Below are 16,756 nucleotides of genomic sequence, written 5' to 3'. Positions count from 1 at the left end.
ACAACAACAACTGTTGATGATGGTTCTGTTGTTGCCATACCACTGAATTTGACAAACATTTATTATTATTGCTATCAATTATCGATTCTAATAATAATGATTGATTATTACGATAAACGGACAATGCATGTCAGTAACGCTTCTCTTGTTAGTGTCTTATCCTTTTCCACGTGAAAAAAGAAACCTATCTCTTGCCAAACCACCATTCAGCCAATGAGACTGTCATCAGTTTGTTTTCCTCTTTCTGTCAGGTCAGCAAGACCAGTGCTATCAATATGCTGCTAAAAGCATAGAGAGTTCCAGGGAAATAAAGATGACTAAATGTGCTTCTTACACACAGAGAGAAATGCCACATTGTGCAAGACTAATGAGGTGTGGTGGGGCGGGGAGACCCAGACTGCCTCCTCCTGCGAGGGCCCCATGGCACATATAAATCCCAGAACGTGCAGGGAGCGGACAGATACAACGAGAAGATCTGCAAAGATGAAAGGACAGACAAGAAGCTCTGCCAATGCTGGGCTGCTTTTGCTGTTGGTCCTGATGGGTGAGTTCCTGGGCACAGCCTCTTGCGTGCGCAGCAGAGAGTTGGGTGAGAACGGCATGGCGCACACAGACGGGCACATAGGCAGGCTTGTTGGGGTGGGCAGAATGGGATGGCAGGATAAGTGCCTCTGAGGACGGAGGGATAAAAGGGGCAGCAGGGCTCCACGGGGAAGGATGCTCAGCCCGGGAGCCAAAACCAGGATGGAAACCAGCTGGCTGAAAGTGGGCAGTAGTCCCAGGAATAGCTGCTCCCACAATAAATCCTTAAGCACTTTCAGTGTCACGAGACGTTCTGTTGTTTCTGCTGCAAGCCTGGCAAGAGATGAGAAGAGCTGCCCTGCTTTAAATAGGCAGGCAGATGATGGGCAAGATATAGGCAAGATGAATAGATGGGCAGGTAAGCAGATACAATACCTAAGGTGGTTGGCAACCCACGCTGGCTGGAGCTGACGAGAACTGGAGCACAATATCTGGAGGGCTACTGGTTTCCTAACCATACTGCAGATCAGGAGGGAAGAAACTCAGACTTAGGGGGCCGAATGCAGCCCTCCAGAGCTCTCCATGTGGCCCTTGGGCCACCTCACGGCTGGCTACACCTCTCAGCAGCCTTCCTTAAATACTTTTGCTTGGGTAGAGGATGGAGCAGTGAGGCAGTATAGAAAACTCTGGTTTGTGTGGCTGGAGTGGACCCTGCTGTACAAAAGTAATCACCTGCATGTGGCCCTTGGAAGGCTGCCAGTGAGGGAAGGTGGCCCTCGGGCTGGAAACGATTCCCTCACCACTGCTGTCGATCAATCTTCTGTTAATGGCGCAAGGCGTGGAGAGGAGTTATTTTTTACAATAATGATAATAATAATTGGCAACTCTGCGGAGGTTTTGAGGAAGGAAAGACTTCCTCCATTCACTGTGTTGCAACGTAAGTGGGGCAATGGTGGCAGTGATGGTGGTGGTTGTGGTGGTTGCGGTGGCGAGGAGCTTTCCCCTCCTCTGATTCATAGATGAACTTAAGGCAAAGGGCTCAGGAAGACAAAGATTGGGGGTTGGTGGGAGGCTGGATTGCACTTCCCCTTCCGCTGATTGTGACTGATCTCCTGCTCCTTGTCACAGCTGTGCAGCAAGCCTTCCTTCATTATTCCTTGCACTTCCACCAAAGTGTTGGCATCTAAGCCACTGGTGGCAATATCTACAAAATGCCACTCATCAGAGCTGCTTTGCCTGAAATGAAGAGATTTGGCCGATAAAGCTTTTTCTAGCATGGAGGCACAGTGATGGGGGGAAACTGCAGTCTTCAATTTGGGCAGGGGCTGCTGCCCCAGTTCCAGACATTAGGGGTGAGATGCCACTGAAAGCGACAGAAGTTTAAAGCAACCAAGCATCTTTTTAGTTATTGCTTATTGCGGTGAACCGCCCTGAGATCTTTGGATGAAGGGCAGGATACCAATTAAATAAAAATAAAAGAATTGTAAGCTTTCGCAAGCTACACCCGACTTCAACAGATGCATGGACCGTAATCCTCAGCGAAAAAGGCAATATGTCAAAGTCTGTAAGACAGCCAAGGGCCATGAAAGTTTATACACATAGGGGCATAGAACATGGGGGTACAGAAACAAGAGTTAAATGGCAATGGAGTGCAAAAAGGACACAGCCTGTGAAATATGTCAGCTAGAGCTAAAATGCACATGAAATAAGCACAGCCGTCCTTCTTAAGAGTTGTAACTGGTGATAACACTGCCATCTTTGCATTACTAAGCAATTTAACATCTGTAGTAGGACAGGGAACTATTGCCTCTACTGAGACTCAAATAGGACTGAACTTGTTGATAAGTTGCAATTCAGCAGCTTCCTGCTGGAGTTTCCCCTTTGAAGCTCCTTTGGTCAAGGATGGCCATTCAGTTTCTAATAATAATAATAATAATAATAATAATAATAATAATAATAATTTTATACCCTGCCCATCTGGCTGGGTTTCCCCAGTCACTCTGGGTGGCTTCCAACAAAAGATTAAAATCATGACAAACTCCTCACATTGATTTCAGTGGGATTTCAGTGTGACTAAGGACTAGTGGGCTCATTGGTTCGTTGGGTATATAGGAAGACAAGATGGAACCTCCCATCCCACCTCATTTTGGCCTGGCAATTGCAGGTGATGAACCTGCAACCTTTCTAGATGTTGTTGGAGGGCCCCAGATTTTTCATTCCTGGCTATTGATACTGTTGGGGTGGCCACACTATGCCTTTAAAAGCTGTGTCATGGGCATGTTCAACATCTCCCTGCACAGAGTTTGGGGAAGTTTGTTCCCTGTTGAATTTTGACCTGCCATGGAGTCATTAAAACCACAGAACCCATGTCAGGAAAAACAAGATCTCGGCCTCATCCAGGTCAGTTGATGCAAGACTGGTCACCCAGCCTCCTTTTTCTCTGCATGAAGTTCTCCTTTACCCCCCAAAGCCCCAGAAGCTATTTGTTGGAAAATGTCTGAAGATGAGAACAAACCCAAGTAGATAACATGTGGCTTTGTGCCAAAATAATGTGGTCAACCCTGTTTTTTTAAAGAGAGTCCAGCCTTTCTCCCTGGGAAAGGTCAGGTAACCAAGAAGGATCTCAAACACAGACACACTCAGTTTGCTAGCTGTATAACCTGTTTTTTAAATTCCAGAGGTCAAACCTGCAGCTAAGATAAAAAAACATCATCCCTGTACACTTCCATATCATCATTCTTCACCCAAATCTGGTATTAGATAAAAAGGGCTTTCTGTATTTTAACATTTCAGCTCAAAAGTCAAAGGTTGCCTTGCACAGAGAGCAGGGGCATTGTTGGGGGTTACCCAGGAAGGCTGAGCCCCAGGTCTTTTGCCCTGGCCCCAGATCCCCTGCGCACCATACATTTAAAGTGCATTACTCCCCCCCTCCCCAAGAGTCCTGGGAATGGTATTTTGTTCAGAGTACTGGGAAATACAGCTCAATGGAGATAAACTACAATTCCCAGGATTCTTTTATGGAGGTGCTTTAGACGTATGGTGTGAGGGCAGAGAGAATAGTTCCTGGATCCCCTTGATTTCTGTGGTGGATCAAAGTGTTCCTCTGAAGTCACTGGGTACTGGTAGCAATCCCAGTTCCCAAGAACAGAATGACTGCTGAGGTGGGGCCAAAGACGCCAACAGTCTGGCCTCTTGTGCAAAGCCTAATTATGATAAGCTGGCACATTATAAATAGCTGTGTTCCAAATCGTTGTGATAAGGAACAGGGTGGCTTCTTTCCTTTCTTTCCTTGCCTCTTCCCTCCTCCATTCCAAGGAAATGCCTGGCACACAGCTGTACAAAACAATTCGGCAGAGGAGAAGTGTTGTTTACCTCAGTCTTGGGCGGTCCTCCCCGGCCTGCTCAGATCCAGTTCAGTTCCAGGCAGCTGCTGCAGGTGTCCCTTGCCAGCAAAATTTAAATAAAATTGGGAAACACTCGCACAAAATTGGCATTCATCATTATTTGCTTGTGCAACTTCCCATTAATCAATCGTTGATCCCACACTTGTCAGTGCATTTTCTCATCATTGTTGTGTGTGTTGTTGTTTTTAAATGTGTTATAGTGATAGGCTAAGTCAAGTGAGACCTTTCACTCCTGGAATTGTCAAACCTAAAGCTCCAGGATGTACTTGATTCCCTCCTGCAAAATAGGGGCAGTCTGGAGGGAGCGAAAAGGTGCCACTTGCAGTCCTAGATAGGGGAAATAGTTTTAAAAAAATTAAAGATCCAAATGCCCTGCAAAGGGAAATCAAGCATAGCAGGGTGTGGAGTAGCCTAGATGGAACCTACCTCCCTCAGTCGCTAAATTTTAACCTGCATGGGGGGTGTTGGCTTTAAAAACAAAGTCATATGGGAAAGTATTTTAAAAGCACGCCTGACCCCAGCTCCTCACAAGCAAAGAGCAATCCACTGTACCATATCAGATCTCATTTAACTACATGCGTCAACCAGCCTGGATTAAAAAACCAGGAAATGGTCCTAATTTGGGTGAAGGATGTTGACCTTGTGTTATGTGGCAAACTACATAAACAAACACTGCTCATTTAAATTTGGAGGGAGATTGCCGTTTCCTCTTTCCTGGGGAAAATTTTTGACCAGGCACAGTGTTGCTTCAGGAAATTGACCCTGGGCGATAGGCGCTGGCTGAGTCACTGTTTGCTAGAGAGCTTTGCTTTCTCTCATGAGAGTGCATCTGACTCATGAAGGGCCAGGAAACAGTGCACTGGGAATGAGATAAGGACTGTCATAATCTCATCAACCACAGTCTCCTGGATCTTCAACAGCTTTAGAGACCAGAGGAGACGCAGGCATGGACTGCATGGACTGTCACTCATTTCTAGGACTGTTCCCGCCAAAGCGTGAAAAGGAAGCTGTGGTGGAAACCATCATGCAGGTCCTACCAGGCCTGGAAGAATTTCTAAGCAGGGATGGGGAGCCTGTGGCCCTCCAGGTGTGTGGTTGGACTCCCAGGTCCCATCAGCCACAGCCAGCATGGCCAATGGTCAGAGATGGAGGGAGCTGGAGTCCTGCAATACCCGAAGAGTCACAAGTTCTCCATCTCAGCTCTTGAGGGCTTCAGCCTGGCTAGGTGGGCCCCTGTGCAGAAAGAAGCTCAGTAGTGGCTGAGATGTTAAGGGAGCAGGGTGGCAAAATAATGGATGGAGACAAATATTGCTAATTGCTGCAGATCATTTGTGGCTGTTAGAGACCAGTTATGCCTTGCGCTAAAGGGGGAACCAATCTGCATTGAATTTGCATGTGGTAATTTGTATGCACATTTAGAAATAATTACTTGTTGTATCTTGGTGATAGATACGTCTTTGTGTGCTTGCTCAGACTGGTGACCAGGTGTTCTTAACTGTTGTTGGGCAACTTCAAGGCTCCTGATCTCCCTTTTGATGGTTTCTTGCCTTTAAAGCAGACTTGGACTGGACAGCCCTCAATCAGAGGGCACCTTCCAACAGGGGATAGTCCTCTGGTAGCCCTTCCAGACAGAAAACTGTACTTTGTAAAGAGGGGTGCATACCCCTTATTTAACATGCATGCCACTAAAGAGGGCAGCTGAAGGATTGGAAAGCCAAAACAAAGAGCCAGTTCCCCCATGGATGTTTTAGGAAAGGTCAGGAAGTCCCCTCTTGCAGATTCAGTCTTGTGAAATTGTAGCCCATCCGCGAACATTGCAAGATACTGGAAACTGACGGTTGCAAAAATGTGCAGCCCTTCTGATGGCTGGCTAACAGATGAGTGGCTTATCACCATTCATGTTGCCTTGACGGCCGTTGGAATAAACTCATTCAGCTGCCAGTTAGGGATCAGGTGGACAAAGCTAAGTGGACAAAGCACCAGCAAAGGGGATCCAGGCCAGATCCATGCCTGGGAGTGAAATAAAAATATTCGCGAAAAACCACAAAAAGCAGAAAACTGCTTTTAAAAGAATAGCGTCTCTCCCTGCACTGCTGGAGTTTCAGATTACCACTCCCATCATCCTCATCAGCTGTGTTAGTTGTTCTGATGGGAATTGCAAGCTGAAACATCTGGAAATCACCAGATTTGTGATGGCTGCTCTGCATTCTTGCTGGCTTTGCATAATGGACAGTGATGGACCGCAGGGGGAAAACATAATTAAAAAAACCTCAACCATTTTTCTCTTTCCACCAGGTCTTCAGCAAGGATCATCTGCCCAAGGTATGTGCCCTGAACTTAGAACTTTTCCTTATTCTGTTCTGTTCTTTTTTATTTTATTTGTTTTAAAATTCCACTGTAACTAGCCCTCTTAAAGTTCATAATATGTTTTTTAGAGTCTCAGAAGAAAAGAAAGACAACAGGTGGTTGTCCGAAGGAGCTTGCAATCAGCAGCTCTGGAGAGATGAAACTTGTCCTTCTTATTTGGCAATTTGATTACATAACGGGCTGAAAATATCTTAAATGATTCACAAGAGATGAATCTGAGCAAAGGGAGTCACACTTCTGTGTGGCTTCAGAGCTATTCTGGAAGTTGACTAAGGGGGTTAGAACAGGGCTGGGAAACCTCGGGCCTGGGGGCCGCACAACCCCTGTTGGTTGGACCAATGGTTTTGCAAAAAAGATGGTTTATAAACGATGTGCAAAAGGGCAAATCTGCCATGCAAACTTGTACCACTTTCAGATCTCCCAAAGAACCCTAGGAGCTGTAGTTTGAGAAGTGATGGGAGGGATGGTTCTTTGTCAGGGAATCTTCACATAAACATTATTCCCTGAGAAGAGGCAACAGCTATAAGATCCACTTAAAACTGCTATTCTAAACGCTCTTACTAAGGAGCAAGCTTCACTTAATGCAGTTGGACTCTGGCTAATTCATCCGTAGGGTTGCATTGTGAGTCGCTAGCTATAGATCTGCTGTCACGACAGGTATTTCTATATGGTGTGTGTGAGTCACCTTGCTCTCTGCTTTCCCCCCAGCACTAAAATGTGGCATTCAAAAGCCCGTTATCCGGATAGCAGGTGGACTGGATGCCCAGCGTGGCGAGTGGCCGTGGCAAGTCAGCCTCCAGTACCGTGGAGAGCACTTTTGTGGCGGAAGCCTCATTAACGAGAGATGGGTCCTGACTGCAGCCCACTGCTTCTTTGAGTAAGTCAAGACGGAGTGCCCCCTCTTGGTACCCACGGGAATTGCATCCTAAAAGGCATCCAGCATCTTCTCTGAAGAGGCATTTTCACCCTTCTGTCTCCTATTGGAGGGAGTCTGTAACCACCTGCAATTTTTCCAAGTACAGCCGTAGCTCAGTTGTCGAACGGAATCTGTTCCAGAAGTCCGTCTGACTTCCAAAAACGTTCGACAACCAAGGCGCGGCTTCCATTTGGCTGCAGGAGCTTCCTGCATTCTACCGGAAGCTGAGTCAGTTTAGCCTATTAAACAAACTGATCGACAAAACACGGCAACCCTAATATTTATAGATCTGTTGTCATTATCAGTGCTTTCCGTGGTTTTAAGCTACTGTATCCAAAGCAAGGTTATTGCTACATACAAACAAATTTAAGGCGTTGTTATATCCCCACAAGAGACACAAGTGGTGCTGTGGGTTAAACCACAGAGCCTAGGACTTGCCAATCAGAAGGTCAGCGGTTCGAATCCCCGTGACGGGGTGAGCTCCCGTTGCTCAGTCCCTGCTCCTGCCAACCTAGCTGTTTGAAAGAACGTCAAAATGCAAGTAGATAAATAGGTACCGCTCTGGCGGGAAGGTAAATGGCATTTCCGTGCTCTGCTCTGGTTTGCCAGAAGCAGCTTAGTCATGCTGGCCACATGACCTGGAAGCTGTACGCCGGCTTCCTTGGCCAATAAAGCGAGATGAGCGCCACAACCCCAGAGTCGGCCATGACCAGACCTAATGGTCAGGGACCCCTTTACCTTTAAGGAGGTGTTTGTGGAGAGTTCCAGCACCTCTCCCAAAGGTTTCAGCCAGGGAGTCTTTCCCAGACCTACCCTGAAATGCCAAGATTTGAAACTGGGCCCTTCTGCACACACACCCCGTGTTCTGCCTCTGAGCAATGACTCTTGCCTTATTAACTTGTAGCTGAGATGAGATTTAAACCTCTGCTGGAGCTTGCAAGTCACAACACACGGCAGAAGTTGAGACAAAAAGGGACTGGCGGGTAGAAAGGGGGTCATTGCATCAGCTCATGAACAAAGCAAGCAAGGGGCCCATGCGCCCATTCTGCAGATTCAAGAGTACGCTGTGAGAGATTCTCAAACACGGCTCTTTCTCTTTTCCTTCAGGCTAGGAATCAAAATCTGCGCATCTGACTGGAAAGTGGTGCTGGGCCGCGTGAGACTGACAGGCAGGTCTCAAAGGGGGCTGGAACGCAACGTGTCCGACATCATCCCTCACAAGGACTACGTCAATTACGACAAAGGAGATGACATCGCGCTGGTGCGCCTCAGCGAGCCTGTGAGCTACAGCCGGGACATCGCTCCCATCTGCCTGCCGTATGCCAACCACCGCTTTGCCTTCGGGACGCAGTGCTGGCTGAGCGGCTGGGGAGAAGTCGCCAATAACGGTGAGTGAGGAAGGGGGGGGTCTCTGGTCAGAGGGGCAGGAGCATGTGGGTCTTGCTTCTGTGGTCGAGCTGTGGGTGCAGAAGGTCCCAGGTTTGGCCCTGCCAGCTCTGCTTAAAAGGATCAGGTAGCAGGTAGGCTTGGGAGAAGGAGTTCAATTCAGCTCACATCTATCAAATCCATGCTTTCCGAAACAGTACAAGAAATGAAACTGCAGCCATCCTTTGAAATGTGTGCTTATCCAGACTTTGCAATGTGGTTGCGCAACCATAGAACCTTTACCGAAATGTGTGCGTTGGGGGGGGGGGAGTATGCAATAAAATGGGAATATACTGGTGAAAAGAATAAGCAAAAGTGCATGACGTTAGGAGAAATTGCTTGTGAAAAATTAGACAAAACTGCATACAAAAATGTGTGTGTTAGGATAAATTCACACTGAGCTGCTGAAGAATTTTCAGGAGGATTTTAAAAAGGGGAAATTCACAAATTGCTGCAGAAATGTAGAGAAGTGAATTTAAGATTGTGGAAATAAGAAGCTGAGAGAACAGAGAAATGACAGATTCTTCCATCCCTAGACTGCATGGTGATGGAAAAGGGCCCATCCCTGAGAGGCACTGCCAATCAGAGGAGGTAATACTAGCCTAGGTGGGCTAAGGGTTCTACATAGGGCAGGTAGCTATTTGCAGTCATAATTCAGGTGCTGGCTTCGCCAGGCCTTATGGGAAGGGCTATAGTTCAGCAGCAGAGCATCTGCTTCACATGCAAACGGTCCCAGGTTCACTCTATGGCATCTCCCAGTAGGGCTGGGAATGTCCCCTGGGAAAATCCCTGGACAGCTGCTGCCAATCAGTGTGGACAATACTGAGACAGATGGAGCCATGGTCTGCCTCTGTATAAGATCAGATGGTAGTTTCATCAGATCTTTGGCAGAGTGTGTGTGAGGGACCTGCGATTAGGAGCCGACCAACATGATCAGGGGTTGCTCCAACCATCTTCTGCCCAGCTGCCTGGAACCACCTAATAATATTCTAACTGCGCCCCTTGCTCCCCTCCAGTCACCCTGCCGAAACCCATGAACCTCCAGGAGATGACCGTAGACCTGCTGACCAGCGACACCTGCAACTGCATCTACAGCAACCTACGCAACAGGAGGATCGTCAGCCCAGCTCGGCCCGGCATGGTCTGTGCCATGACTCCTGACCGGAAGAGAGGTCCTTGCAAGGTCAGCAAAAGATGAGCGAAACTGTCAAAGGATGTGGGTGGAATTGGGCTTCCCAACAAGATAGGCCCTGCCTTGCTAGATCAGGCCTAAATGCTTTACGTTTCAAGCAAGTCCCTAGCCCTTACAGACATGCAAATAGGAGTTTGTGAGTAACGCCTGGAGAAACATCAGAAGCCATATGGCAGCTCAGCAAGGCTTCCAATAGTGAAGGGGTGCTGCTGCTTCAGGGCATGGTATAAGTCTCCGCCTCTCCAGCACCACATTGCCTAGCATAGATAAATCAAGAGAGCAGGTGCAACAGCACATCCCCATGCATTTATATGCAGACACAAGTATTATTTCAGGGATGGGGAACCTGCGGCTCTCCATAAGGGTTGCTGGGCTCCAACTTTGATAATCCTTGGCCCATTGGCCATGCTGGAGGGCAGCAGGTTGGCATAGTTGATTTAGTGGGGCTTATGCCCAGGACGGCATGTTTAGGGTTTGCAGCCTACACTTGGGAAATGTACACTGTTTGAAAGATTTGGTTTTCTTGCCGTAGGAACAGGGAGGGGGTAGGATTCAGGTTAGATTCAAGTCAAAAATGCAAAGGATCTTCCTTAAATCTTAAAAGTTTGGGCACTTTCTCCCTGACACATACGACATCATTGTGCATTTCCCATTTTTTCAAGTATGATTGTGCTGGAGTTAGAGCGACCAGTTTTAGGTTGCAATCCTCCGTCCCATATATCTGGGAGTAAATGTCATGGAATTGAACAGGATTTACATCTGAGTGGGGCTGGAGGCAATGCTAGTCTTACTTAGAGTAGACCATTGAAATGAATTAACACGATGACCTTGGGTCCATTTGTTTCAATGGGTTTACTCTGTTTAGCATTGGATACAACTCTTTCTTTTTCATTAGAGGGCAGCACAGTGAAGACTAGTGATTGTCTTTTCCATGTCTGGCTAATTGACAAATTTTATTATTTATTTATTTATTTATTTATTTATTTATTTATTTATTTATTTATTTATTTATTGAATTTATATACCGCCCTATACCCGGAGGTCTCAGGGCGGTTCACAGAAAAGATCACAGAAACCCAGCTCTATCCATTAGCTGTCACTGGCGAAAAATCAGCCAACCCCCCTGGGCCATTCGCTAGTGAAACCAGCAGCCAGCATAGCAACAAAACATTATGCACACCTATGTTACAAAGCTCCTCTTTCCACCCCAAGGGCGATTCAGGTGGCCCTCTGGTCTGCATGGAGGATGGCTATTGGTTCCAGGCAGGGATCTTGAGTTTCTCCATGGGCTGCAGACAGTTCTTTGGCCCCACCGTCCTGACTGACACCGCTTTCTACGCCGACTGGATCAAGCGTTATGTCGAAAACGCCACCTTTGCCAGCCAGCCCGAACCCCGGCCCAATACCACTGACAAGTACATGTGCACAGGTATGGGTTTTTACCTAGGATTGCTGCAAATATATGGCTTCACAGCATGGGTTGGGGAGTCTGTGGCCCTTCAGGACTGTATTGCTGGGACTCTAATTCCCATCAGTCCAAGCCAGCATGGCTCCTGGTCAGGGATGGTGGGAGCTGTAGTCTAGCATCATCTGAAAGCAGAAGATTCTTCTTATGTTCTTCTGACACCACATTTTCCTCTGCACCGGTTTCCAGGCTGCGGGGTGATGAAAGCGGACAGGCCTGGCGGAGGGACAGAGGGTCTCTGGCCCTGGTACGTGAGCCTCCGACACAAGGGTCAGCATGTCTGTGGAGCCACCTTGATCGCTGAGGACTGGGTCATCACCTCTGCGCAGTGCTTCATTGGGTGAGTGGAGATTGCATGGGCAAAGTTTTCCTGGTGGTCTCTGGGCAGGAGAATGTGACATCCTGTGTTATGCTAGCCTACCTTGGATTCTTGTTGATGGCATCTTCTCCTGCAGCAGCTTCTATAACCTTCAGGAGAAGATGCCTTCTTTTTTGGCTGCTGTATCTTTTGGTAACAGCCAGAGAAATCTCCACTTGGTGAAGCTTTCTCCAGTCAATTTCAGTTGTTGAATTTCTGCCCAATGCCCAACTGTTAAAGGTACACAGCAGACCTCCCAGTGGGAAAAGGGCATGGCATATTCTGGCTGCAGAGTGCAGGAAGTTAATCCCACTTAGTCATATAGACAGTATTTGGTCTGTCTTGATAGCTCTGTGACTGAGGGCATTTAGATGCAGTGTAGCAGCTAAGAATTATGAATCAGGGCATCCCCAGGTGAAATCTCTCCTCTGCTGGGTGCATTGGGTAGGTGGCCTTTGGCAAGCTCCTGCATCTCACGTGTGGCATGCGGGTGAGGGGGGGTTACCTCACAGGACTGTGGTAAGCATTCACAAGATAACATTTGTGAAGTGCTTCGTGCATTCTACATTGCTCTGCAATACTTAAGTACAGTGGTACCTCGGGTTAAGTACTTAATTCGTTCCGGAGGTCCGTTCTTAACCTGAAACTGTTCTTTTAACCTGAAGCATCACTTTAGCTAATGGGGCCTCCTGCTGCCACTGCGCCACCACCGCATGATTTGTGTTCTCATCCTGAAGCCACGTTCTTAACCCGAAGTACTATTTCTGGGTTAGCGGAGTCTGTAACCTGTAGCATATGTAACCTGAAGCATATGTAACCTGAAGCATATGTAACCCGAGGTACCACTGTAGTATTATTGTGCCCAGGAGTCCTGGCTCCCCTAATTCCTGCCTGCGGCCTGCTGGACCTGTCTTGGCGTGTGCAAAACTTATCAAGGCCAACCAAGCCCACGCAAATTCTGCAACCCAAATGCACGCTTCAATTCCTCCTGTCTCCTGTTTGCCAGGCTCCAGGAACCCGAGGGCTGGGAGGTGCTGCTGGGTGAGCAGCGGGAAGAGGGCAAGCAGACGTGGCAGGAGAAGAGGGCCATCCAGCAGATTGAACTCCACGGTGCCTATGTGGCGGCGAAGGAAGGTCACGACATTGCGATGGCCAAGCTGTCCCAGCCTGTGGTGTTCAATGACAGAATCCGGGCCATCTGCGCCCCGTACGCCAACCACCAGTTCCCCTTTGGCTCTACCTGCTGGACCCGCGGACAGAGAATCGGTATGTCGGGGAGGAGTATGGTGTGACTGTGCAAGATTATCTTAATAATAATAATAATAATAATAATATATTTATACCCCCGCCCATCTGGCTGGGTTTCCTCAGCCGCTCTAGGTGGCTCTCAACAGAATATTAATAATAATAACAAAATAGCAATAAAACATCAAACATTAAAAGCTTCCCTAAACAGGGCTGCCTTCAGATGTCTTCTAAAAGTCAGATAGTTGTTTATTTCCTTGACATCTGATGGGAGGGCGTTCCACAGGGCGGGAGCCACTCCTGAGAAGGCCCTCTGCACGGGTGGGGAATCCTTTCCTGCCAGAAAGGACCACCTTCTCTCTCTTCCAGAAGCCACTTGTGGGTGGTGGGCAGGGCCAGAAGCTAAAACGAGCAGAGGAACAAATGTTTGTTTTGCCCCTGTGCATTAAGGGTTGCTTCTGTACATGTTCACACATCCCACTGGACTCTTCACCCAGGCAGGCAAGAAGCACCGTCTGAGTTCCAGTGCGCATTCTAGGCAGGCATGAATATGTAAAGCAGGGCTAGTGAGGAGGCGTGGCCTGTGGGAGAGTCGCTTGCGGGCCAGACAGAGAGAACTGGAAGGCTGCATTCTGAGCCCTGGGCTTTAGATTCCCTCCCCAGGCAGTGTGGTGTAGAGGTTAAGAGCAGTGGACTCATAATCTGGTGAACTGGGTTCGCTTCCCCACTCCTCCACATGCAGCTGCTGGGTGACCTTGGGCCAGTCACACTTCTCTGAAGTTTCTCAACCCCACTTCCCTCACAGAGTGTTTGTGTGGGGGAGGAAGGGAAAGGAAATTGCTAGCCACTTTGAGACTCCTTAAGGGGAGTGAAAGGCGGGATATCAAGTCCAAACCTTCTTCTTCTCCCCCCTGCCCGCCGGGGTTAAAAGGATGGGGGAAAGCGCTGCAGTCTTAGAGAGGTGGGATCTCTGGCACAGCTTACCAACCCATGATCCTTTCATCTTTATCTAGATGGCAATTTGAGTTTTCCGGGCAGCGTGGAGGTCAAACTCCTTGGCCCCAAGCAATGCAACTGCATCTATAACAAGACCAGCAACGTGGGGGAAGAGATCCCCATCACCTCTGAGATGATGTGTGCCACGCCCAGTAAAAGCAACATGCGCTGCCAGGTAAGGGGAGGTCAACACCTCTTGTGCTGAAAGGATGTTTGAAACAGATGTGTGTGGGGGGGAATATGGTCGGTTATAGCCAAATTATCCCACATTTTGGGTACTAAATATCACCTCCCCCTTCCACTGAGCTCATGGCACAGCCTGCCAGGATGGTCCCTGTTGTGTCTTCCTGCATGTGTCACCAGCAGCAGTGCTTTATGGCAGGGTGCTTTGTGGCAGAACTGCTCAGATGGCAGTTTTGCAGCAGTTTTGCAGCACTCAGATTCAGCCCTATGTATACCCTGTTTCCATGCAGTAATCAGATGAGTTGCAACATCCTCCCTCTAAGGCAGCCTTTCTCCACCTGTGGGTCCCCAGATGTTGTTGAACTACAACTCCCATCACCCGTAGCTAGCAAGGCCAGAGCTCAGGGATGATAGGAGTTGTAGTCCAACAACATCTGGGGACCCATAGGTTGAGAACCGCTGTTCTAAGGTAAGGTTACCAGATTTTTTTCAATGAATCCGGGGACACTTTTCAACTTCAATGGATTTTGTATGGGGACTGATTTGTAAATCCGGGGACTGTCCCTGGGAAACAGGGACATCTGGAGGTGAATTAAACTAGGGTCACCAAGGCAAGTGGTTTGCCCTTTTTTTAATTGCAGGGTTCTAACTTCCATCACTCCCAACAACACAACAACAAAACAGGTCTTTGCTACACACTTCTGGTGTCCCCAGTTGCGTGTACAGTTCATAAAAAGAAATCTGAATGCTTATAATTTAAAGCCATTTTATACCAGAACAAGAAATAATGTAGAATTTCAGATCAATGATTTTTTTTAAAAAAAATTGTACTGTATAACTTAATGGAACAATGTCTATCAAAATAATCCTTAGCGTAGAAGCCAAATGCCATCAGAGTAGAAGAGCCTCTAATTTCAGGATAACAAGAAAATAACACTTTCACCAGCTATCAATCTCAAGAGGTGTTTCTGTTGCTCAGCTTACGAAATACTTGGAAATTGCTCCTGAAATACAGGTGCATGGCTGTACCTTAAACACACAGCTAAGTAAATCCGGTGTTTCTATATAACGCTAAGGCATTTCTTCAACAAATGGGACTAGCAGAGGAGGCAATCCATTGCTTTGCTTACATCTCTTGCCCAAACATTGTTCCAGGAGGGCTCACGCAGCAGAATTTCCCTGCGGAAACTCGCACACAAAAAACGAGAAAGCGGTTTAGCTGGCTGGTAAAGGATCTTTCAGCCCATGGAGCTGTCCACTTGGTGTAGTGCTGAAATGCTTATTCTCTAGTTGCGCACAGCTGCAAATCTGGAAGCGCCAAATGTGGGTTGTTGTTTTTTAGATATTTGAGAAGTCCCACTGAGAAACTTACTGGTGCTTTCTGTCATTTCCCCCCTTTCCCCCTCTTTTCACACAACATATTTAAATACCATCTGGTAGACTCCTATTCAGTGAGCAAGAATTAGGAGCCCAGATTAAAAGTAGGACTCCTGGTTGTTACCCATCTTTCATCCATGGCGGTGTTCCCTTTGAAGACTAGGAAATGTGACCCCATGTTTCTGCTTCTGATTGCTTTCTTTTACTGAGGGATAGGCAACATTATGCCACCTAGAAGTTGTTGAACGCCATCTCCCATAATTTTTATTAGCCATGCTGGCTGGGGAGATGATGGTGATGATGATGATGATTTATTTATACCCCACCCATCTGGCTGGGTTTCCCCAGCCACTCTGGGCGGCTTCCAACAGAATATTAAAATACAATAACCTATTAAACATTAAAAGCTTCCCTAAAGGAGGGCTGCCTCCAGATGTCTTCTAAAAGTCTGGTAGTTGTTTTCCTCTTTGACATCTGGTGGGAGGGTGCTCCACGGGGTGGGTGCCACTACCAAGAAGGCCCTCTGCCTGGTTCCCAGTGAGGGAACCGCAAGAAGGCCCTCAGCACTGGACCTCAGTGTCCGGGCAGAACGATGGGGGTGGAGACACTCCTTCAGGTATACTGGACCAAGTCGGTGTCCAACAACATTGGGAGCGCACCATGTTGACTACCCCAGTTCACTCACTCACTCACTCACTCACTCATTCTGTTTGTTATTAACTTTCCCCCCAGAGTGACCCAAAGTGACTTACATTAAAACCAATTAAGAATATCCAGTAAAAATCTAAAAGCACACACATCTGATTTGGATGGCATCATGCTCTGTATTTTGGCTCCTGTTGGACTGCTATGTTAATATTTTCGTTCTTTGACCTCTAGGATAGCATCGGTGACCCTCTGGTTTGCAACGAGAAAGGGACGTGGTTCTTGGCAGGCATCTCCAGCTTTGGAAAGGGCTGTGGGACTGTGGTCCGTCCAGGTGTTTACACATCAGTCAGTAGCTTTCAGGAGTGGATCATGCAACTGTCCTGGTCTGCTTACTATGATGTGCAGAAGCCTCCTATTCCAGTGGTCAATGACACGGAAACCTGCATGCATGTGTTTCTTTCAAGTAAGGAGCAGTAATCTTGAATATCCTTGTGGTGGTGGGGTGGAAGTTCACAGAATCAATAGGAACCCTTTCAGTACAGTTCAGAATCCATGGGCATGAATCCCTGTCTCAGAAGCAGTACTAATCTCTGGATGTGACCTGCATCCATGAATGCACTGATTCACCTTATCATCGAGAGGACATTGGCATAAGACA

At 47.6% G+C, this 16,756-nt stretch overlaps 1 protein-coding gene across 1 annotated transcript; it reads left to right on the top strand.

Moving 5' to 3' along the window:
- The first annotated feature begins 302 nt into the window (after positions 1-302).
- Positions 303-16,756, top strand: PRSS53 (serine protease 53). Its single transcript, XM_081884901.1, has 10 exons — positions 303-544; positions 6,222-6,248; positions 7,002-7,170; positions 8,317-8,597; positions 9,651-9,817; positions 11,039-11,255; positions 11,481-11,631; positions 12,656-12,915; positions 13,908-14,065; positions 16,330-16,756. The coding sequence occupies exons 1-10, from the start codon at positions 322-324 to the stop codon at positions 16,573-16,575; spliced, it is 1,899 nt and encodes a 632-aa protein (XP_081741027.1). The 5' UTR covers positions 303-321; the 3' UTR covers positions 16,576-16,756.

Source organism: Podarcis melisellensis, assembly GCF_964234715.1.
Source record: "Podarcis melisellensis genome assembly, chromosome: 13".
Classification (NCBI taxonomy): domain Eukaryota; kingdom Metazoa; phylum Chordata; class Lepidosauria; order Squamata; family Lacertidae; genus Podarcis; species Podarcis melisellensis.
The sequence above is the reverse complement of the archived record's forward strand: the minus strand, read 5'-3'. Positions and strand labels throughout refer to the sequence as shown.